This window comes from Enhydra lutris, unplaced genomic scaffold, assembly GCF_002288905.1.
Source record: "Enhydra lutris kenyoni isolate GAN:26980312 unplaced genomic scaffold, ASM228890v2 scaffoldscaffold12, whole genome shotgun sequence".
Taxonomy (NCBI): domain Eukaryota; kingdom Metazoa; phylum Chordata; class Mammalia; order Carnivora; family Mustelidae; genus Enhydra; species Enhydra lutris.
Genome location: NW_019154096.1, coordinates 23,674,161 through 23,699,034, shown reverse-complemented (window position 1 = coordinate 23,699,034; position 24,874 = coordinate 23,674,161). Strand labels below are relative to the sequence as shown.

The window sequence follows — 24,874 nt, the reverse complement described above, 5'->3', positions numbered from 1 at the left end:
AGAGGCTTTAACCCACTGAGCCACCCAGGCGCCCCTAAATAAATAAACCTTTAAAAAAAAAAAAAAAAAAAAAAGAATAAACATACCCACAGGATAGTAAAAAAGAGAAAGTATCTATACTTCCAGGAACAAGGAGTAGACAGCCCTACTATAATGAAGCTTCTCCATCACAGGAACCCAGGCAGATGTCAGGAGCAGGAAGGAGAAGAGCAAGTGTCATTCCCTGATCTTTAACTACGCTCATTCTTAGGGGCTTTAAGCTCATCATGACAGCAAAAACTGTACCTCATTTTATTTTCTAATGCCAAAATGCTTTTGACCATATTATTTTCTTCTCTTTAAGTCATGTAAACTGTATTTTAATTTTCTTCCTCAAGTAACAAGGAGTTGAGAAGAGCACATTAAAGAAAAAAAATCTAATATGCACACAATAACATTTAGGAAACAAAAGAAAGCAAGCACATTTTATACTGAAAAACTATCATATTAAAAATCACCTATTGCTGGGTGCCTGGGTGGCTCAGTGTGTTAAAGCCTCTGCCTTCGGCTCAGGTCATGATCCCAGGGTCCTGGGATCGAGCCCCACAAGAGCCTGCTTCCCTTCCTCTCCCTCTGCCTGTCTCTCTGCCTACTTGTGATCTCTGTCTTTCAAAATAAATAAATAAAATCTTTAAAAAAAAAATCACCTATTGCAGTTGGGTACATACAAACAAGATTAGAAACAAGGGTACAGAAGAGGGAATTCTGATTTATAAAATTCTGTGCTATCTAAATTTTTATAATGTACTACTTTTATAATAGACTCATTTAAAAAAAACTATTCATTTACTCAGAAAAATTATTAAAACAGAAAAAGCTAACTAAAGTACATAATGTATAATCCCTATTTAATTAAATATACACACCAACAATGCACTCATAAGTATATTCATACACAACACAATCACAAACACAGAAGAAATCTGGAAAATACACACCACAGGGTTAAGGTTAACACTTGTTGATTCTGGATGGGTAGGATTGGGAGGTTGTAGTTTTTTTTTTCTTCTCTTTGCATTTATTTTTGTATTTTCCATAATGAAGATATGATTGCTTAGTGGTAAGAAAAAATTAATTTTTATTTAAAATATTTTCAAAACTACTTAAATAGAAGTTCACTGAAGTATGATACAATAGTGAAAAACTTTTATTTTAAGATTTGATTTATTCATTTGAGAGAAAGAGAACATGAGCGGAGGGGAGTGGCAGAAGGAGAGGGAGAAGCAGGCTCCCCACTAAGCAGGGAGCTGGGACATGGGGCTCAATCCCAGGACTCTGATCATGACCCGAACTGAAGGCAGCGCTTAATGGACTGAGCCACCCAGGTGTCCATTAGTGAAAAACTTTAAGCAATCTAAATATTTTTTAATAGGGGAGGGAATGAATAATTTTAGTCATAAGATGGAATTTTAGCCACAAACTTTATATATATATTTATGATATATATGATACACATAAAAATGATACATGTATAACAAGACGAGATCTAAAAACAGGCTGTGGAGAAAAAAAAGCAAGTTGTAGAACGATAATACAATATGGTAATCACATCAATGTTTTAAAAAATACACAATCCAGGGGGGCGCCTGCGTGGCTCAGTGGGTTAAGCCTCTGCCTTCAGCTCAGGTCATGATCCCAGAGTCCTGGGATCGAGCCCCACATCAGGCTCTCTGCTCAGTGGGGAGCCTGCTTCCCTCTCTCTCTCTGCCTGCCTCTCTGCCTACTTGTGATCTCTGTCTCAGTTGTCTGACTCAGTTGGAAGAGTCACAACTCTTGATCTTGGACTTGTGAGTTCAAGGCCCACATTGAGTGTAAACATTACTAAATGAATAAATAAACTTTTTTTTTTAAGATTTTATTTATTTACTTGAAACAGAGAGCAGGAGAGAGCACAAGATGGGAGTGAGGGAGAAGCAGACTCCCCACTAAGCAGGGAGCCCAACGTGGTACTGGGATCATAACCTGAGCTGAAGAGAGACACTTAACCAACTGAACTACCCAGGTGTCCCATAGGTAAATATACTTTTAAAAAAAGTATATTTGGGGCACCTGCAAGGCTCAGTTGGTTAAGCATCTGACTCTTTATTTCAGCTCAGGTCATGATGTCAGGGTCTGCGCTCAGCAGGGAATCTGTTTCCCCTCTCCCTCCCCCTGCTCACACATGTACACATGCTTGCTCTCTCTCTCAAATAAATAAATCTTTCTTAAAAAATTCTTTAGAGGCACCTGGGTGGCTCAGTGGGTTGGGCCTCTGCCTTCAGCTCAGGTCATGATCTCAGGGTCCTGGGATCAAGCCCCGCATGGGGCTCTCTGCTCAGCAGGGAGCCTGCTTCCCCCTCTCCCTCTGCTTGCCTCTCTGCCTACTTGTGATCTCTGTCAAATAAATAAATAAAATCTTAAAAAAAAGTTCTTTAAAATAAATAAATATGTAAGTAAAAATAAACAAAATACACAATCTACAGTGCTCACAGGTAATATGTATCAGTGATATGAAAAAAGACAGGAAAGACATATACCAAATACTTGTTATCACTTGGATCAGAAGAGGAACTGAATCAAGGAGTGGGACAAAGGAAGTATCATATTTGTTAACATTTTAGTTCCTTGAAGACAAAAAAGGAAAGGAACATTCAAAAGCAAACACCACAGAGAGTTTGACATTTATCAGCAGTTCTGAGCACTGGGGACCTGTTGTCCTACTCATCTCCATTTAAATACTTTTTTACAATAAAAAACACATTTCAGGGGCGCCTGGGTGGCTCAGTGGGTTAAGCCTCTGCCTTCAGCTCGGGTCATGATCCCAGGGTCCTGGGATCGAGCCCCGCATCGGGCTCTCTGCTCAGCAGGGAGCCTGCTTCCCTTCCTCTCTCTTTTTGCCTGCCTCTCTGCCTACTTGTGATCTCTGTCAAATAAATAAATAAAATCTTTTAAAGCAAACAAACAAACAAAAAAACACATTTCATATGTTCATCTGCATTTTAAAATTAAACCATTACTAAACCATTAATAAACCATTTTAAATGGCATGTACATACAAGGAGTTGTAACACTGCACATCTCAACTGTACAAGCAACATGGGCAGCCTGTTTCCCATCTGGCTCTATGGTCACACGCTCCTCTCCTGTTACCAAGTCACACGGAACACCCTAGGATGACAAAAAGAAATCTGGAGTTACCACCACTTTTAAAATGACAGCAAAAAGAAATTTTTATGTTTAATAGAGTATTCTTGCCATTACCATCAAATTCATTCCCAATCCTGGAAAGAAAATTTTTATGAAAAATAAAAGTGGTTCTCTTACATAACCTACATAAACATTGAAATATCTCAAATCAGCTAAATTCTCAGGTAACACAAACATGAGAAATTATAGCAGTTTCACTTTTTTTTTTTTTAAAGATTTTATTTATTTATTTGACAGAGAGAAATCACAAGTAGGCAGAGAAGCAGGCAGAGAGAGAGGAGGAAGCAGGCTCCCTGCTGAGCAGAAAGCCCGATGTGGGGCTCGAACCCAGGACCTGGGATCATGACCTGAGCCGAAGGCAGCGGCTTAACCCACTGGGCCACCCAGGCGCCCCAGCAGTTTCACTTTTTAACTTTGTATGTTTCTGTACTATTTTGGTTTATTAAAATAAAATGAATATAGTTGTTTCTATATTCAAGAAGAGTATTATAATATTTAAGAACAGAACAACCTCCCAACAGAATTCCTTGAGAAGAAGCAGCATTAATAGTATGGTGTAATAGTTTGCCCAGGACCGAGGGGTTCCTCAAGACAAAGGGCTTTAGATACTAAATCTTAGGGAAGTCCTGGCAATCCAGGACAGCCAGTCTCCCTAGAGGCCTGAACTAATCGTGAAGAAACATCTGACATAACCAAACTGAATGACTGTTTACAATACAAATGACTGGTAGTCTTCCAAATGTAAAGGTTATGAAAGATAAAAGGTTCCTGAGCAATTGTCCCAGATTAATGGAAATGAGGGTATGACAACAGAATACAGTGTTGAGACTCCAGACAGAAACCTGGGGGGGTTGGAAGAGTGGTGTTACTGACAACTGGCAAAATTTGAGTATTGATTGTGAATTAAATAATAGCATTCTATCAATATTAAGTACCTTGCTTTTGAGAAATACCATGTGCTTATGTAAAAGAAAGTCTTTGTCCTGAGGAAATACTTTCTTATTTTCGATAAGGAGGCATGATGTATGCCAAATACACAAATCATCCAGAACAAAAAATAGAGAATGCAAATTATCTTCCCAAGCTTGTTCAACTCATATTATAGTCATAATAAAACAATGAATAAGAACATGGCCCGTTTAGTCAAACGATGCCTCAGCCCACACGGCATTCAGTTCTTTGCAGGTCTGAACAGGAGGCTTCAGTCTTTATCATTAGTTCTAGTTGATAGCATCAGAGGTCTAATTGGAAAAAAAAGGTAAATTAAATATCGTAACAGAGTAGGTTAACTCTGAGGAAGCAAGGGAGGCCTCAGAGTTTCAACATATTAATATTTTATTTCTTAAGAAAATAAATAAAACAACAAGTATGGTGGAATGTTAGAATCCGATGGAAGGAGCGCCTGGGTGGCTCAGATGGTTAAGCGTCTGCCTTTGGCTCGGGTCATGATCTCAGGGTCCTAGAATCGAGCTTCACATAGGGCTCCCAACTTGGTGAGGAGTCTGCTTCTCCCTCTCCCTCTGCCTCTCCCCCTACTTGTGTGCTCTCTCTAATGAATAAATGAAATCTTTAAAGAAAAAAACAAAAAAGAATCTGATGGGAGTTCGGTAGTGGATTCAAGTTATTTACATATAATTCTCTGCATTTCTCTGTATTTGTGAAATAATCTGATACTGTATTTCATTCATTCCAATACATATTTTTTCACTTTTTAGCATATCTAAAATCAGGATGTAGCCTAATAATAGATGGCAAGTCAGAGTTCATTGGCAGTTATCTTTTTCTTTCTCAGTTATACATAAAATAATGGTACAGCTTACAAAATACAATAAACTATGGCAACTTTTATTAGTGGCAAATTACTACATATGCCTTTACCACCTTCCCACCTTCGCCCTGCCCAGCCCTCCCAAATTAACAAGAAAGACAGCAAATATTTGGTAATATACTGACAGCAGCATTACTCTTTTCGAAGATCTCATGTGCCAGTAATTTTAAAGGGCCACAATACACTCCAGATTTTGCTGACAAGTATTTCTGGATTGCATGATAAGTCTTTCCACTGTTTGTAGGGCCTGAATGGAATATTATCTTCCGCTGTATGGCTCTGGCTTCTGGGTACCTAAAACATAAGTGGGTAAACAGCTTATTCCCATTAACCTCAAAATCAACCCTGACAAAGGTATCAACTGAAAATGATTCCAATGAAACATCCTGTTAATATTCACATGATAGCATCTTTGAAAAACCAAATAAATGATGAGTTTCAGATCCACACTAAAATAATGACTGCTGGAGCGCCTGGATGGCTCAGATAGTTAAGTGTCTGCCTTCAGCTCAGGTCACAATCCCAAGTCCTGGGATCGAGCCCCACATCATGCTCTCTGCTCAGTGGGAAGTCTGCTTTTCCCTTTCCCTCTGCATGCCACTCCCCCGGCTTGTGCTCGCTCGCTCTCTTGCTCTCTCTGCCAAACAAATAAACAAAATCTTTAAAAAAAAATTTTTTTAGGATTTAAAACTTAAAAAATACTGATTTCCAAGATTAGCATTTACTAACTAGTGGATAGAAAGATCTAAATCCAAATTAATTTCTTGGCTATTTTTGCCACTGTACAAGTCCCTTCTCTTCAGGAGTTAAAGTAAGTTTAAACTGCTATCAGCTCACAGATAGGCTGACATCATTGCCACAGCTCTAAATACATGACCCTGTAGGTAAATATTCCTAAGCATCTGAATTTCAACAGGTACCATGTAATGACTGTTTCTTCCGTCTCTGGCCATGACAAATGGTACAGGACTTGCCCTCCCACCACAAACAAGTACAAAACTGGACAGAATACACACCACAGTTGCTTGGGGACATAAATGACAGGCAATGTAGGACTATAAGCCCTGAGACAAAGGAACATTTGAGATGAGCCCTAATGGTACCCCAGTAGGGCACAGGGAGGTAGAACCCAAGCAAAGTATGACAGTCCCAATGAGCTCAGCAGTAGATATCAAATTCAGAGACGCTACAGCAGGTGGAATTTGAAGGGAGAATTTGGAAGAGAAGAAAGGGTTCAGTGGGGGAGATGCCTTGAAGTCTACATAAGACTTCCCGTGGGTCCTGGGCCAAGGGCTGAGCTGAAGATGTGTAGGCCCTAGCAGAGAGCAGCTTGCTAAGGGTTTGAGCAGGAAGTCTCAAAGAGGTGGCAAAGGCACTAGATGTGGAGTTCTAGCCACAGTGGTGGTAGTGGTGAGAGCTCATGAACACCCTGGCATTCAGCTGACACAAGAAAGGCCACACTTAAATTGTAAGGCCAACACTCTAAAGTAAGGGCTACTTTCTAGATTTGTCCTAGTAAAACCTACAAGCTAGCTTGATCAGAATCAAGGGGAGACACCAGAATTAACTGCCTGTTTTTCTAGGGAAAACAACTCATAGACTTTTTAGGATTTATCATCCAGCCTACAATAAAAAAAATGTAATGATCAGGGGTGCCTGGGTGGCTCAGTCAGGTAAGCATCTGCCTCTGGCTCAGGTCATGATCCCAGGGTCCTGAGATCAAGCCCCATGTCTGGCTCTTTGCTCAGCAGGGAGCCTGCTTCTCCCTCTCCCTCTGCTATTCCCCCTACTTGTGCGCTTTCTCTGTGTCAGATAAATAAATACAATATTTTTTTTAAAAAGGAGAAGAAAAACTGTAATGATCACTAACTTCCCAAGATTAGAAACTAGTATTTCAAATCCACAAGTAAAGAAACTAACCAGTTTGGTGGTATTCTTAAATCACTGATTTTACGTAGGTCATCCTTACAGTCCAACACAGGAAATATCTGTTTCGCATGTCTCAAGAAAAATGGAAATAAATCATCCACATGAGCTGAAAAATAAAACACTGCATTAACAGGTGCAATCTACATGTTATCCCTAACCAGACTTAGTGAAACTTTCCTTCTTAGTGAGCTAGTCAAGGGGACGTTGCCAGGATTAAAAGAAAAATTCTCAAGCAAGGAACTCCAGGGATCGAGCCCCACATCAGACTCCCTGCTAAGCAGAGATTACACTTCTCCCTCTGCTTGTGCTCTCTCTCTCTCTCAAATAAATAAAATCTTTAAAAAAAAAAAAAAAAAAGGAAGAAAGGAAGGGGAGGGAAGGAAGAAAGGAAGGACGAATGAACTTGGAAATACACATGAGCAAGACCTATGGTTACTGAAGACAAATGCAGGTGCAAACACTACACTTAAAAAATCTAACCAAAAAAAAAACTCAGTGGCAGAAACAGATGGAATCTGCCATGTAGTAATTCTATCTTCTGTGAGAGTTCACTTCACTGTGGCCTATACACAGCACACAGTGGAGAGCAGAGGTGATAGATCAAGGGCCCAGTCTTCCTCCAGTCTAGGATATATGGCTCATTTACTGATTAGCTCAGGGACCCACTATAAAAGCAAAATGACCTAGAAGGCCTCCTATGAAAGCACAGAATTATTTACAGACAGTGTAAACAGGGCCCACTCTACAACAAACAGGCTCTGACCAGAGAAATAAACAAGAAGCATGCGAAGAAATACAAAGTATGCTCAACATATTTTAAAAGAGATATTTTTAAAGTCTCTAAACACTTACCTGCACTGAAGCAAATGTCATTCAAAATAATGTGAATGTCCACATCCAGAGAATGAGACTGCATGATGTAATTTCTAAAGCTGATGAAAGCTTGATGGAACAGACGAGCTGTGGGAAACACAAAAGCACAATAGGCAGGGCTCAGTTTTCATTCCATTTCTCATTTAAAAGTGTACATACACACATCACACCTGACTCATCAAAGTGTCCTCTCTCTTTTGGGGGCTCCTACAGCTGGTTTATTATGATCTGGCCAACAGTGAAATCCTAGCACAGGAGGGAAAAACGAACACACAGCTCCTTTGCTGTGTGTCCAGCCCACCAGGTGCATGTTGCCCAACTCCTGTCAAGACAGAAGCGAAGGTCAGGGACATCGTCCAGACAGCGTGTATGTACTTGTTTCCCAGGCACATGAGATCTCACACAAGACTGAAAAAGCTATAAGCTAAGAAGTAATAAAATATCTCTAATGGAAATGCTATTAGCCTTACCATCGAGTCCATAATCAGCACCCAGTTTCTGAATTTCTTTCCTCTTGTAAAACTTGTCTAAGATCTTCTTTACTTCATCTGAAAGAAAGATGTGCTTAACATTGGTTTTCTAGGTGGAGAAATGCCCAAAAGAACAAAAGAAACTTGATGTCATAACACTCAAGGCAGGAGTTTACGGTTTCAAGTACTTAAAAATTTCAGTTGATCACAAGCTTTTTATGGCTTAATAGTGCAAGAGTGTCTAGAAAAATTATAAAGTCAAATAACAGAATATTCCTGTTATACCACAGAGAAGTAAGCCAGGTGCCAAAGGATTAGACATCGTCCTTAGCCTCCATCAGGCCACTCTTAGATGACCATATTCTGTTTCACTGACTTACAACCTTTCTAAACATCTAACCGTGATCAGTTAAAAGGTACTTAAGAGGACGACCAGTGCAGCGAGGACCAGATCATCATGCTTTTATGCAAATGACTAAAGAGGTCAGGGGTGATCTTTAGTTTGAAGATGACAACTTTAAGAACAGACTACACTTATTTTGTTCTAAATGGCATAACTACAGTCAGTGGGAAGTGAGGGATGCAGATTTCAGTGGAATTCATACAAGAACTTCTAACAATTAGAACAGTGAAAAGGGGCTGCCTCAAAAAAGTGCCAGCTCCCCGTCACTGCAAGTACCCAAGCAAGGCTGAGCAGACTGCACGTCACAGGTGATGACAGAGAATCACTGTGCTGGAGGGGAGGGTGAGTTACATGTCTGCTGAAGCAACATAACAGCATGAATCAATAATTTCATAAATGAAAATATTTTAATCAGTCAAGCTACAATGGTATTAACATCATACATGTTAAATACCACTGCATTATTCCAGAGATAAATGTTCTACTGATCCTGCCACACACACACTGTATTTCTGGGAGGGGAGGCTAAAATGGAGGATACCGTCTTTGCCCAGGAAACACAGAAAGGCCAAGTGGCCTGTACTTTTATCTCCTGCACAAATACCAACCTCGTTTTCATGCAGCGACAATATACACAATACCTACTAAACAAACAGAACCTGTATTAATAAAGCACCCATTAATAACAATTTGTTTTGCATAATGGGGAATTTTAAAATCCGTGGCTTAGGCACTAGATTTTCCCACAATGGAATGGAAGACACATACATATATATCACCTATCACTGGCAGCCATCCTGATATTTCTGGGTATCTGTTACTTTTGCACCCAGTGGAAGCAATCATCTCTTTCCATCAATAGAAAAATCACTGACAAATAAAAGATTGGAAAAAAGTACATGCAACTGCTTGGTGAAATGCTGCAGAACTATGGCTCAATACAAACTGAAGATACCACATTTGTTCAGAATTAATCCATTTTCTGTAACTAACACTCCAGTGCTTTGCAAGAATCAAGACATTCAAGGGTACTTTACTCAAGCATAAGGTTTCTTGTACTAAGTGAAAGAGGCTAGTCAGAGAGACCATATATTGTGTGATATTATTTATATGAAATATCCTAAGAGAAACAGAATGTGAATTAGTCGTGCCATGGGCTGGGTGAAGGGGAGTGGGGCTAGAGGAATGTGGAGTGACTACTACGGGGTATGGGATTTCTTTTTGGGGTGATGAAAATGTTCTAAAATTAAATTACGGTGATAGTCATACAATATAACCATTACACACTTTAAACATGAATTTTATGGCATATACGTTATTTTTTGAAGTTGCTGAAAAACAAGTATTACCTACACAAAAATCTCTGTATTGACACTTTATTTTATCTAAAAGGGTGTTCCAAATCCACTACCAATTTTTAAAAGAAAAGTGCAAAAAACATTAATGGAAATAGCACTAAAATTTTTTTTTAATTTACTACAAAAGTATATGAAGATGTAAGTTTTGCTATTCATAAAAATTAAGCTTTCACAGTTTCACTATTTATTAACAGAATGACCTGATTTTTGGTCATAACTACTTCCCATTAAAATTAACAGTGATTAAAGGAGACACCCTCTGGATCTCAGCCACAGTAGAAATGACTCAGTCACTACAACTTTTCACCAGGTCATATAGCTTTCTTCCAGCCTCCTGCAAAGGGAGCCTGGGATTTAATATAGCTATGCCAGGTCTCAGCTACATTTGCTAAAATTAAGAGGCCCACTATAAACTCCAAGCCAGTGGCATTGTTTTAAATGATTACATTTTCTTTTGAAAAGAAAACAAAATGTTCAAGACAGTCCACAAGAACAAGTTCTCTCCTAAAATGTGAATCTACTGCACCTGAGTGTCACACAAAAGTAACAGTCCACTTTAGGCCACCTGTGCCATGATAAACAACAAAGTAACCATTACCAATTGTGGTTGCTTAAACCACAAGACTTACCCATTTTGTTAAAATGTTTTAATTCACTCCTTTCTCTGTACACATCCATAACTAAAGAGAATCCCACCTGAGTACATCAAAGCTACAGCTCACTGGAGGGCTGAAGAAGCGGATGGAAGGTTACACAACTCAACCTCTCTTCACAACAGAACTGGAAAGGCCAAAGCCATAGTGGAAATGCGGGTGGAAGCAAGTAATCGGAACAGGCTGGGAAATCTCTAGGATCCATAAAGGAAAGGCATCAATCCCGAAGAGGCTGTACTAGAGACAACCTAGTGGTGGTATTTACTTCCCTTCCCCCTAATATTACAGCAAGTATTACTATGTTTGTCACTGAATATGCAGATGTGCTGGAATATTGTTTTAATAGTGGCCAGAACTCATCATGAACCTTTTTTTTTTCCTTCCAAGTTTTTATTTCAATTCCAGTTAGTCAACATACAGTATAAAATTAGTTTCAGGTGTAGAACATGCCAAATCTTTCATATCATCACAAAGGGAGTTAGAAGCACTAGATTCGCTCCCAGGGCAACTACTGCAGCAGACAGGTGCATCAGACTAAATGCCTCAGACCCTTCCACCTCACGCTCCAGTGACAGGTGTGAGAAGCAGCACTGAGAAGGAGGAGCCTCAGCTACTCTCTACATCCCCAAATGTGTCTGTGCCTGATACCCTGCATCAAACTACAGCGACTTTACTAAACCTCTGCTCCTTCATAAGGTTCCTCCTGCAACCACGATTCTCATCCAGAAAGCTAGATGACCTCTGAAAAGAAGTATCACCTAACAGTCTATACGGGGACTGTCTCCATAATCTTGACCCCCTACAGCATTATATCCAAATGCCAGAACAAATCAGTCCAGGGGTTTTGACAAGCTTCCCCCAAACTCTAACTCCAGTTCACTCTACTAACAGGGAGGCAAGTGGCTTCAACCCTCTTGCCCCAGCTCTACATATCCAAGCTCCAATGTTCATCTACCCATTTTCCAGTACTAGAATCTGTAAGGAAACTACCACAACTTGCCTCAATTCATCTGATACTCTCCCTAGGAGTGACAACTGCTAATAAAATCCACCAAGAATATTATTTGTTGCTGCCACCTCCTGTAAACAAGCCAGTGATGAATCAAAAATCAAAATATCACACTCTGCTAGTACATCTGCCATCCATGGTCAGCCAGGGCTCAGGTGGCTGATCTCAAGGTCTGGATGCTACTATCTTCCTCCTTTGCTGCTCCATTTGGGACTGCCCAAAGCTTCCAGTCTCATCACCTTTCCCAGAAAGAGGGCTACTTTGCCATCAAAGGTAGTTGTACTTGGGCGCCTGGGTGGCTCAGTGGGTTAAAGCCTCAGCCTCGGTCATGATTCCAGGGTTCTGGGATGGGGCCCCACACTGGGTTCCCTGCTCAGCAGGGAGACTGCTTCCCTTCCTCTCTCTCTGCCTGCCTCTCTGCCTACTTGTAATCTCTGTCTGTCAAATAAATAATTATATCTTAAAAAAAAAAAAAAAGAAAAAGGTAGTTATACTTCACTGCTATAGCTTATAAACTTCTAGAAGTTCTAAACTTCTTAAAAATTCATAATAGTGCCCAAAGTTCTTAAAAATACTACTCTAGTGGAACCAGCTGATTCTAAGTAGAAATATGTCTAAGGAATTTTATACCAGCTATTATAGCCTAAAGAATAAAACCTAAGGAAAAAAGCCCTTGTTGATATACTAACCTAAAAATACATTATTTTATTAAATCCTCACATCAACCTAGATTTATAGGTAGGGTAGGTTATTTGGGCTTCTAAGGGAATATTCCCAGTTTCCACGTATCAGATTCTTATTGCAGGGTGACAACCCAACTTTCACTTTTTTTTTTAATTTGACAGAAAGAGAGAGTGAGAGCACAAGTAGGCAGAGCAGCAGGCAGGGGAGAAGGAAAAGCAAGCTCCCCACCTAGAGCCCGATACAGGGCTCAATCCCAGGACCCTGGGATCATGACCCAAGCCAAAGGCAGATACCACCCAGGTGCCGCAACAACCCAACTATTAATTCCATTTTTCAAATAGCAAACGTTTAGTACAAATAATATTAGTTTACATTTGTTCACCCCTTTATATTTTTCGAAGAGCTTTTCCTAACATGTTTTGATGATTTTCACAATCCAGAGATGTAGGCAGAGAAAATATTATGCTCATGTTACCAAGTAGGAAATGGAGAAAAGGTAAGTAGACTGTAAGTCAGACCAGTAACTTAAGTGCTGCATGACTTAAATATGCACCAACTTTCTACTCGCAGTCAGTCAATCTGCATCCACATGGCTAAATGCATTATAATCAACCAGGAAATACAGATAGGTAGATATTCAGCACCTACTGTGTGACTAGTGCTTGGCACATGGTAGAGATACAAGTTTTGGGAAGATAAAGATACTGTCAACCTCAAAAGGGTTATTAGGGAAATTGAGTCACATGCTTATAATGGTACCTGTCTCTGGCAAACACTCAATATTAAGCCATTGCTGAAAGAAAGAAAGAAAGAAAAGAAAGAAAGAAAGAATGAATGAATGAATCACAGGGGTATTCCAGGCAGTGAAAGTCTACTTTCACTGTCTACTTTCTCTATTCTACTACTGCCCTCCAAAACAAGATTTGGCCCGTAATAAACTGTGGTTCTGTATTTTTAAGTTACAATAGGAGTCACCAATGTTGCTTGTTGAAGTGAACTGCCTAAGATAACTCCTGGAGAGCTAGTGCCCTGTGAAGCTACAGCATTCCCTCAACCTCCCAGAGCTTCATTTGGTCAGAGGAAATTCCCTGCGCCCTAATCATCCAGAAACTAAAGTCATGCAGCCCTATAATCTGAAATTCCCCTTAAAACCATTTGCACGCCTCCCTGTCAAACCCATTCAAAGTTAGTTGCTGCCACTTGCCGATACTGAGCAATTCCTTTCTCTCTGGAGTCCTGGATGATCAAGGATACATACCACCTTTCCGAGGAACCCTTTTCATGTTCTAACTTGTATTAGAGTTGGTTATCCATACGTCCTTCCTCCCCACGAGACTGTAAGTTTCTGGGGTGTAAAGAGCTGGATCTGAGTCTGGTTCCTCTTGGCAACTACCGTACAGCCTAGCAGTGCCAGGTCTGCGTAGATGCCAATAAATGAAAAAGAATCCTGAAAGAAATCTTACTCTGGCTTTTCAGTGACCATCCCCTCGCCCTTTTCAAGGGCAATAGTTATGGGCTGCGGAGGAGAAACAACGAAGGATGCTCCAAAAAGCGGTAGTCCACCTAACGACTCAAGAAAGGTGGAAACGTCCCATCAGAAGGGGGTTTAAACCATTCCGAGAGGAGCGCAGCGAAAGGGGTAAGACCACTTCTGGGCGGCATATTCAAGACTCAGACGCAGTCCCAAGCCTTAAGGGGCTCACAAACCAGCGCGATAAGCAGACACTGACAGACACGATGACAACGCTCGAGGGGACCGCGGGTCTCCAGGGCACCAGGGTGCAGCTTCCTCGCGGCCATGCCTCGACCCCGCAGACACCCCCGCCGCCCTCACTAGTCCCGCACTCACTCTTATCCAGAGGGCGGGTTAGCTCGGCCCCGACGTCGCCATCCGCGCTGGGGCCCTGAGGTTTCACAGTCAGCGGCACGAACAAGGACGTGTTCGGAGCTTTGGAGCCTCCTGAGGCGGAAGAGGAGGAAGAGGAAGAGGAGGCGGAGGCAACGGCACACACGCGCCCCAGAGCCCCAGGCACGGGTTCAACGCGGGCGCGAAGGACAGAGCAGACCGCTGCCCGGTGGCCAGCCCGGCGCCCAGCCGGGAGCCGAGCCCACAACAGGGTACACCGGGGGAAGGACATCGAGGCCGCGGGCCGTAAGAGAGGTTGGCGGGACCTGCCTGGACAATGACGCAACCCTCCAGCGCCTTCTGTACAGAAAGCCCCAGACCGAGCAGGGGTGCTGCCCAGAATAACGCCTGACAAAAAAAAAAGTATTGTCTTGAGATTGAGCATATAGAAGAGGAAACGCTTAGAAATAAAAACTATAAAATACAAGTTCTTGTTCTTTTTCTCTTTTTCATTATTGATTGGGCCAGCTTTCTCTAAAGAAAAGAAGCTAATCAGGCACCGTCAGAGATGTCACAAGTGAGGGGAGGGGGCCTGCGAGTTGTGCCACGTGACCGGAGCCAGCATATTAGGTGCGCGCGAGCTCAGAAGCACGTGGGCAGCGCCGGGAGCAGTGCGCGCGGTGCTCCGACTTAGTCACGTACCTCAGTTGTGGGCACCAGCGTGGCTTGCTGACTCCAGCACTAAAGAGCATTTCTCGAGTTTATTGGATTATAAACTTTCGTTTTCTGATAGAGTAGCGTTAGAGAACATAGCTTGATCTGGCCTTCGGGAACGTAGCTAAGGAATTTTTTTCTGCAAGTTCTTAGGCGAACCCCCTGTGTGACACTTGCGTGAATACTTGTTCTTTAATGTAATCAATTTGTGTACATCATCCAGGTAGCTGAGATGTCACAACCGCATAGCAAAAATAAGTCCTCTGTTTCCCCGCCGAAGTTTACTTTAATTTACATAAGTTGAATACTATCATAGGAGGCTGCAACATGTTAATTCAAAATACGCTGTTATAGTTTCCTCATTTCTGTCATTACCTAAAAGAGTATCTTGCGATTTGAAGGTACACGTCTTGTAATATTGTGATGTCGTGTGTCAAATAGGATTCCGGTAACAATTTGCTAATAGGCAGTGTACCTTTCATTCAGAGGTGGGGTGGTGTGTGTGTGTGCGTGTGCGTGTGTGTGTGTTTTAAGTAAATTCTACCCCACTGTGTGCGTGTGTTTTAAGTAAATTCTACCCCACTCCCCCAAAGGTGAGGCTACAACTCAGGATCCTTAGATCAAAGTTGCATACTGCTCCACAACTGAAGCAGCCAGGTACTCCCAGAGAATATATTTCAACCATCAGGATATAAATAGATAACCCCTTGTTCCCAAAAAGTTTCAGATCTGGCTTTGGTGATAGGAACTGTACAAGTTAAATAATGCAAATACTTGTTAATCTTGGGTGTTGGGTCCGCAGGCTCCGGGAGTGCTGGAGGAACAATAGAAATGACTGGCGGCTCCGGAGACTCCCGGAGTGCAGGAGGAGCAATGGAAATGACCGCCACCCGTCCCGCCGTCTGCCAGCCTACCCCCCACCCTTAACCCTTGACTCTTCCTCCAAAAGGATGTATGCCCAGGTCACCGCTCCATAGGTAAGCCGATACCTATGCTGGAGACAGATAAAAGACCCCCGCCAACTCCCTCCCAGTGCGACTTCCCCCACTCTGCTTTCCAGAGTCGCGGAACCTTGCCCGAGGGTGCCCACCTCCTCCCGTGGCAACTTTCCTGGCTCCCCTTCTCCTGAGCCCTGAAACTTCGCGGGAGAGTGCCTTTAATAAATCTTGCCTTGCACCTGCTTCGCCTGGCGTCGTGTTTATCTCGCCTGTAAAACCTTACATTAGGCTAATGAGAGTTCAAAGAAAGGAGCAATTTCACATCCTTAAGGAAGTTTCTGCCAGACTTAGGAGCAAACAAACAAGATAAATAGGAACGTTCTAAGGAAATTCCCGTCAGAGGAAAGGATGTAATCAGAGGCTTAACTATGGAAAAGGCATATTGAAATAATTTAAATACCAGAATTAAGACCGGCTTCTTTCTGTACTTGGCAAATAGTTTTTAAATTTTTGAGCAATAAATTAGTAAATGTCTAGGATAGCCTGGAACAACCCCCATCAAAAAAAAAAAAAAAAAAAAAAAAACGGAGGAAAACCAATTATAACTATAGCAAAATTTCTAGCTGAAAATGGTGAATTAGTGTGTCTGAATTGTGGACACCATGTGTATGGAATGGAGAGACTTAACAAATCCTTAGATAATTTAAAAATGACTGAAAATGCCATCAAACAGGAATGTCTCATCAGATTTGGAAACTGGAAGAATGAATGAGCCAAATATTGAATAGGCAATGAGGCTGAGGCTGATGGTCTTCCTTTTGTTAATATGCCTGACAAACATTTATAATTATTGGGCCAGAATCAGCAGTTGTTAATCTTATGGATGTAGTAATGTAGTTTTACAGGAAAAAAAATCTTTTTTTTAAAGATTTTATTTATTTATTTGACAGAGATCACAAGTCAGCAGAGAGAGAGAGAGAGAGAAGGAAGCAGACTCCCTGCCGAGCAGAGAGCCTGATGCGGGACTCGATTCCAAGGACCCTGGGATCATGACCCAAACCAAAGGCAGAGGCTTTAACCCACTGAGCCACCCAGGAGCCCCAGGAAAAAAAAAATCTTAGAACAATTTTAACTGGCAACGTTGTCTGCACCTACTTGCAGGTAGAAATTGTGGTCTGAATTTTATGATAGTATATATAGGTTTTCCTCTTCAGCCATTCATAGAATTCTATAAACATTGAAATGGGAATGTTCAACATAAAATTTTTGCTTCTATGGGATAGAGAGCTGTCATTCCCTTTGGGAGATATTTATCAGCACCTAGTACATTTTAGAGCCTCAGTAAGTGTTTTGTTTGAGTGAGTGAATGCAATAACCATAACTGGTATCCTTGTCTGCTCTCAAGCCTCCATCCATACTTTGCACAGTCACCATACTCTTTTGAAAACACAAATCTGCGGGTGCCTGGGTGGTTCAGTCAGTTAAGCATCCGACTCTTGATTGTGGCTCAGATGTTGATCTCAGGGTCGTGAGATGGATCCCCAAGTCAGGCTCCATGTTCAGTGTGAGCTTGGGATTCTCTCTCTGCCTCTCCCCCCACTCATGCGCATGTACACACATACTCTCAAATAAAATAAAAATTTTTTTTAAGATTTTATTTATTTATTTGACAGAGGGAGATCACAAGTAGACAGAGAGGCAGGCAGAGAGAGAGATAGAGAGAGAGGGAAGCAGGCTCCCCGCCGAGCAGAGAGCCCGATGCGGGACTCAATCCCAGGACCCTGAGATCATGACCCGAGCCGAAGGCAGCAGCTCAACCCACTGAGCCACCCAGGCGCCCTCAAATAAAATAAAATTAAAAAAAAAAAAAACAAATCTGATTAACTGATTCCTGCTTAAAATCCTTTCGTGTTTTCTTTTCCTTTTTTTTTTTTTTAAGATTTTATTTATTTACTTTACGGTGAGAGAGGGAATACAAGTAGGGAGTGTGAGAGAGGGAGAAGCGGGCTTCCTGCTGAGCAGAGAGCCTGATGCAGGCCTGGATCCCTGGACGCTGAGATGATGACAGGAGCCGAAGGCAGATGCTTAACGACTGAGCCTCCCAGGCACCCCCTTCAGTGTATTCTTAGTAAGTGTTGAAATAAAGCCCAAATTCCATTCATTTGTATGGCATCGAAGACCCTTCCAAAATTTGCTCTCTTTATATCATCTCTCTGTTCCCCATATCTATCATTCTATCCATGCCAGAACTACACACCGTTTATTATGTCTTCATTCCTCACCTCTGTACCTCTGAACACGTTGGATGCCTGTCTTGTATGTCATGGGACCTAGTATAACTTCTATCTAGCACTAAAATTGTGTCATAACTGTCTCTATCACAGTTGAACAACACAGGTTTGAACTTTGTGGGTCTACTAATACATGGATTTTTTTTTATAAGTACAGTATTGTGTATGTATTTTCTCATGGTTTTCATAACACTTTCTCTAGCTTATTGTACAAATTCAGTAATACATATAACATGCAAAATATGTGTTAATCTACTGTTTATGTTATTGGTAAGGCTTCCAGTCATTAGTTAAGTTTTGGGAATGTCAGAAGCTACAGACTTTCTACTCCACAGGGATCAGCACCCCTAATCCCTGCCTTGTTCAAGGGTGAAATGTAGTTTTTCAAACCTTGGGTGCATCAGAATCATATGGAAAGTTTGTTAAAACCAAAATTGTTGGAGGGGCGCCTGAGTGGCTCAGTCATTAAGCATCCCAGGGTGCTGGGATTGGCCCCACATCGGGCTCTCTGCTCAGCGGGAAGCCTGCTTCTCCCTCTTCTATTCCCCCTGCTTGTATTTCCTCTCTCTCTATCTGTCAAATAGATAAAAACTTTTTTTTAAGATTTTATTTATTTATTTGTCAGAGAGAGAGAGAGGGAGAGAGAGCAAGCACAGGCAGACAGAATGGCAGGCAGAGGCAGAGGGAGAAGCAGGCTCCCTGATGAGCAAGGAGCCCGATGTGGGACTCGATCCCAGGACACTGGGATCATGACCTGAGCCGAAGGCAGCTGCTTAACCAACTGAGCCACCCAGGCGTCCCGATAAAAACTTTAAAAAAAAAAAAAATCTCATCTCTTAAAAAAATAAAAGAGCTGCACTTTTGCTGTATGAAGCTGGTGGTTATATGCTTAGTGTTCAAGGGGCAGGGAGTGCAGGGAGTATTAGATCATAAGTGTTTTCTTCAAATTTCTACTTATAGAACTACTTTTGAAGATTTCTCTGTTACTTATCATTCAGCTTGATAGTAACTACTGGTGAGATATACAGGGGGTCATGTAACCCTTTAAGAATGTAGCAACCAGGGGCACCTGGGTGGCTTGGTCATTAAGTGGCTGCCTTCAGCTTAGGTCATGATCCCAGGGTCATGGGATCCAGCCCCACATGGGCTCCCTGCTCGGCTGGAAGCCTGCTTCTCCCTCTTCCAGTCGCCCTGCTTGTGTTCCCTCTCTTGCTGTGTCTCTTTCTGTCAAATAAATAAAATCTTAAAAAAAAAAAAAAAAAGAATGTAGCAACCATCACGTATTTGATCTTTATCGATGCTGTGCAGGCTTCTGGACTAAAGGTGAACATTTTTCTGTCTCTGTCCCACATCATTTCCCTCCTGATGAATTTTCAGTACTTAAATCTTTAAGGTTTTTGAAGGACAAAGGGCTTATCTTCTATAACTTCTTCAAGCTGCCAGGGTCATAGAGATGTCCCTATCCATGGATCAAAACTGATCACTGTCTGTGTCTACAAGTAACTATCACAGAACCGAATTGCTGTAGAGTCCAGAGGTGACACTGGGGTAAATTTGTTTCAAGTTGTAAGGATCATCTGTCAGCTGGGCGAAGGAGTCAGGAACTACTTGTATGTATTTCAACAATAGGAGAGAACAAAGTGAAAGATAAAATATTAAGATTAATATAAGAAAAATAAGAGCTAAGTGTGATAAGGCCCTTTAAGGTAGACCATGGTCCACCTCCTGACCAGGAATTTACCCAGTCATTAGGTGACAATGTAGAGTCCTTAAGAGCACCAATTTGATTATTCATATCAGTAAGCAATTCTGTTCTACTTTTGTCATAATGGGTAATATAGACACAACACTCCACTTCAACAATGGCGCGTGTTTCTCCTTGTGCTGCTGTCAAGACACCTAATGCCATTCTGTTTTGTAGAACTGCTTTATACACTTGGGTCATTTCAGTATTTAATATATAATGCTCTTTTGAAAGTCATTTAATGTCTTTACTGTGTATTTATCAAGGACCTCTATGTGCCATGTGACATCTTCTAAACCTCCTGATGGAAGAAAAATAGATGGCAGATGGCCATACCCATGGAACACAGATCTTGTCCGTCATCGTTGTAGATGTGGGGCATTAGCTGGACTTATGCTAGTCTTATTGCTATGGCTGTGCATCCAGACATAACCAACAGTACATCTTCCAGTCCCGACTGGTGGATGCCATGGCCCCAGATTGGGCCCACAGAACCACTGCGTTCCATTAGGTGCTAGCCATCTGATGCCTGGTCTCCTGTCCAGTCAGTAGCAAACCAATTGGCTGAGCAGGGAGCCCAACGTGGGGCTCCCAGTACCCTGGGATCATGATCCAAGCCAGAGCCAGGCACTTAACCAACTGAGCCACCCAGGCATTCCTCAACCTTCATTCTGACCACACATAAATTTTTTTTCCAAAGATTTCCCTTTGCAAACCTTCTACAATTTTCTTTTTTATTTATATTTTGTCCTAAGCCTTTTTTCTCTAAACAACCCATCTCATTTTAGGACAAAATTACTTTCTTCTTCCCTCAACAAAAGGTATTCCCATCCCTTATAACTTTCTCATGTATCTCCTACCTTGTTATAAGCAAAGTTGATTTCCTTATTTCCATCAGTCTTAATGACATTTAGCAGAATTTTAACTTTCAGAAACCTTCACCCCCAGTAAAAATTAAGTAGGAACCAATTGTGAATTGTCTATTACACCGGGATTCTTGTATAGCTGAAATTCATGAATACATTTCATAATTTCTAAAAATAGGTTTTCCCATAGTACATTTACTACTAAACCATGAAGCACATTTGCTAACAGACCCAAGTATCCTCAGTTTCTCTGAGAAGCCAAAAGCAGACAAACCTACATCCAGTAACAAATGCTATAGTATTTTCTCTTATCTGGAAGAGACTTAGATATCTAATGAATTCAATTTATCATTTAACTCAGCAAAACTTCGAAATTTCAGGTTACCAAAGATTTTGAAAGCTATTTAGAAGTTTTACCTATATACCTTCTTATTTAGCCCACTCGGTTTTTTTTTAAACAATTGGGGTTTTTTTAACAATTACCCTGGTAAACTCTGATGTGATAAACACAATTAACCCTTATATTAAGTCATTTTTCGCTGACAACTGGCAACAGCAATAACAAGAGCTTATTTGACCTTTAGTAAACCTTGGTAGAATACAAGTTTTACCTTTAATGCTGAAAAGTCTTAAGACATTTCTACCTTAATTAAACTAATGAATTTAAATTAGCTTAAATACTGACTATGTTTCAGAGTCCACTAGAAGTCAATCAATTTGTGCCCCACTGTCAATTTTTACCTGAGGCACCTGTGGGGAAATCTGAAGGAGGCAGAAGTGGGGTGCTCTTCACTCCTCGATAGTGAGGGTAGGAGGAGCAGGAGGCAATGGTGCCAGGAGCCTGGGGGACCCTCAGGAGCCAGTTTTGTAAGTGCTCGGCACATGGTGGTGAAGAAACAGGAGGGGGAAGTGGAGGCAGAGTAGGTGAGATGTTGCTGGCAAGACTGGAGGCAGGTAAAAGCCCGGAGGGCAGAGAAAAAGGACTCTTGGTCCTAACGTTCCTCAGCTCCGATAGATGAGCAGACAGACATTTTCTGTTTTCCACCAATGAAAAGTGAGGGACACATGGGTGGCTCAGACGTTAAGCGTCTGCCTTGGGCTCAGGCCATGATCCCAGGGTCCTAGGATCCAGCTCTACCTTGGGCTCCCTGCTCAGAGGGGAGCCTGCTTCTTCCTGTCCCTCTGCTGCTCCACCTGAGTGTGTGTGTGTGTGTGTGTGCGTGCGCGCGTGCGCTCTCTCTCTCTCTCTCTCTCAAATAAATAAATAAATAAAATCTTAAAAAAAAAAAAAAGTGAAAATAGGCAGCCCATGTTGGACCAGGGAAGACAAGGTACCTCCCCAAAACAAAGGGAGTTTTGGCATTTGTTGGGGAATATTCCTTAAAGTCCCTGTCCCAAGGTGAACCAACCAGATCATTGGTTCCAATTATCATAACCATTAATCTGGGAAACGAATGATGGAGAAAACCCACATACAAGAGTCAGACACTCATCCAGTCCTCTCAAGAGCATATTGCAGATCTGACACACAAAAGAAGCAGCAAAGAGGAGACTAGCGACTTAGGAAAAATAGGCAGGCATGCAAGGACCTTGACAGCACCCTGTTTACAAAAAAGCTGCGCATCTTGGGGGTTGGATTTATTTTATAGTCCAACAGCATGGGGTGCTTTTTCTTTAAATCCAAATTGACTCCAATATACTAGAAGACAGCCCAAGACGGAGTCCTTCAGGATTGAGAAAGCCAATCTCATAGTCCATTCCTATAAAATGAAGAGAGTACATTAACTACCCAAACTCCCCTTCGGCTTCTGAATGGCATCCCAACAGGAATATTGCCACAAGTTCCTGGGGTTCAGGACTGCGGGAGGCTTCCATGTTCTCGACCACTCTGACACATTTGTACTACGTGAGAACTGATGTCGACCTCCCTTTCCTTCCCCATTGAATCCTAGACTACAACAGGGACTGGTGAATGGGCTGAAACACCACAGAGACTGGGGCTGCCTCTTTCCATTTTGGGGGAGCCAATGTATTTGGAGACCAATAATAATACCCTTTGAAAGCCTCTGGATCTAGTATTAATGGATGGGGTAAAGGTCCTGGCCTTCGTTAGGAAGGAGAAGCTATTTTCTATTATACTAAATGTGTTATATCTAAGCTAGAAGTACTTTCATTCTAAGAGCGGGACTGAGAATGCCAAACAGCCCATGGGCAAGGACAAATGAGAGACATGAAACAATGAAAGTGTGGAACCCCTGTCTAACACAGGCAACCCTCTCATGAGCTTCATCCATGACCCAGTCCCAAGGGAGTGGTCCCCCATTGGGTGAATGCCCCAACTGGGCAATAGCTCTGGTCCCTTTCAGGAAGCACACAGTCAGACATGTCTCAGGTGTTATGTTCATCAAGGGATCACACTGGGTTATTTAGGAAGAAACCTTACACAGGTGTCTTAAGATTGGTGGCCATCCTAATGGCATGTATGGCTGTCCCATGCCTGAGAAGAATGCAAGTATTAACAGGTAAAACAGGAAAAGCCTGATTTCTGAGCCCAACACCATTAGGGCCAAGGTACTGGTGTCCAGCCAGGTGGCAGGAGTTTGTCCCTCCCTGTGGTGTTGGCATGGGCAAGAGGTTCTCTCCCGAGCATTCCAGTAAGACTTGTTCCAAAGGGTTGTACTATCCAGGAAGTCTCTGAAAAGGAACAAATGAAAAAGCAAAGACCAGGGCTAAAGAAGGCTTACCAAGCTGCACCAGGGCTCTTGGAATCATCCCATAATCCCTGTACAGGCCACCAAAATTGTGGGATCGTTGAGCTCAACAGTCGAGAAGTAATTCCTGAGCCATTTTACCATGCAACTTAGTAAGTTTAAGTAGCACAGAGACAGGACCCCTGGGCAGAAAGGGCTGCACTTTTGCTGTATGAAGTCGGTGATGGTTATATGCTTAGTGTTCAAGGGGGAGGGATGTGCAGGGAGTATTAGATCATTAAATGTTTTCTTCAAATTTCTTCTCATAAAACTACTTTCATAATATTTCTCTGCTGCTTATCATTCAGCTCAATATTAACTCAGTGAGATGTAGAGGCAGTCATGAGACTTTTTTAAGATTTATTTTTGGGAGCACCTGGGTGGCCCTCTCCTTCTACTGCTCCCCCTGCTTGTGCTCTCTCACTCTGTCAAATAAATAAATAAAATATTTTAAGAATATAAAAAAATTTTTTTATCTGAGAGAGAGAGAAAAAGAGAGAGACAGAGTGTGAGCAGGAGGAGGGGCAGAGGGAGAAGCAGACTTCCTGCTGCGCAGGGAGTCCCAACACAGGGCTCAATCCCAGGACCCTGAGATCATGACCTAAGCCGAAATCCAGAGTTGGTTGCTTTATTGACTGAGCCACCCAGGTGCCCCGTCACAAGACCTTTTAAAAATGTAGCAACCAGGGGCACCTGGGTGGCTCAGTGGGTTAAAGCCTCTGCCTTCAGCTCAGGTCATGATCCCAGGGTCCTGGTATCGAGCCCCGAATTGGGCTCTCTGCCCAGCAGGGAGCCTGCTTCCCCCCACCCCGGCCTGCCTCTCTGCCTACTTGTGATCTTTGTCAAATAAATAAATAAAATCTTTAAAAAATAAAAATATAGCAACCAGTACATATCTGACCCTTATTGAAACTGTGCAGGCTATAGGTCAGCCTTCTGGGCTAATGGTGGACATTTTCTGTTTCTGTCCCTCATCAGACTTTTTTCTAAAGGAGGACACCTAATTTTATAATCACTAGGAAAATAAGGTTCATTTATTCAGATACTCAGTGTATATTATGTCATAAGCACAAAGTACACTAAAACAAGACTGAGCCAAGAGGCTTAAAATCCATAAAATTAAAAGTCTTTTATAAGTGTGGTAAGTGCAGTCCTGGAGGTAAGCACAGCACACGTTGGCAGCAAAACAGAGAACATCTAGCTTTTTGACTTGGAGATGGAAATGGTGCCTGGCAAGATTGGCCAGGAGTCTTACAAAAAGCTAGGTGGAGTGCGGGCAGGAGAGCAGGCATT

General features: G+C 42.0%; 1 protein-coding gene across 2 annotated transcripts in view; it reads right to left on the bottom strand.

The window, feature by feature from the left end:
* The window catches only part of LOC111144885 (Suv3 like RNA helicase), a 29,812-nt gene extending 12,831 nt beyond the window's left edge, over nucleotides 1-16,981 (bottom strand). The window contains exons 1-6 of one of the 2 annotated variants that reach the window (XM_022499468.1): nucleotides 14,282-14,587; nucleotides 8,326-8,403; nucleotides 7,835-7,942; nucleotides 6,974-7,088; nucleotides 5,179-5,347; nucleotides 3,075-3,186 (exon numbers count right to left, since the gene is read on the bottom strand). In XM_022499468.1, the coding sequence (XP_022355176.1) occupies nucleotides 3,075-3,186; nucleotides 5,179-5,347; nucleotides 6,974-7,088; nucleotides 7,835-7,942; nucleotides 8,326-8,403; nucleotides 14,282-14,570 (871 nt within the window). In that variant the 5' untranslated portion in view covers nucleotides 14,571-14,587. Of the gene's footprint in view, nucleotides 1-3,074; nucleotides 3,187-5,178; nucleotides 5,348-6,973; nucleotides 7,089-7,834; nucleotides 7,943-8,325; nucleotides 8,404-14,281; nucleotides 14,588-16,887 lie in introns of those variants that run through there. The other variant, XM_022499469.1, reaches the window with a different exon arrangement.
* Nucleotides 16,982-24,874: the final 7,893 nt, after the last annotated feature.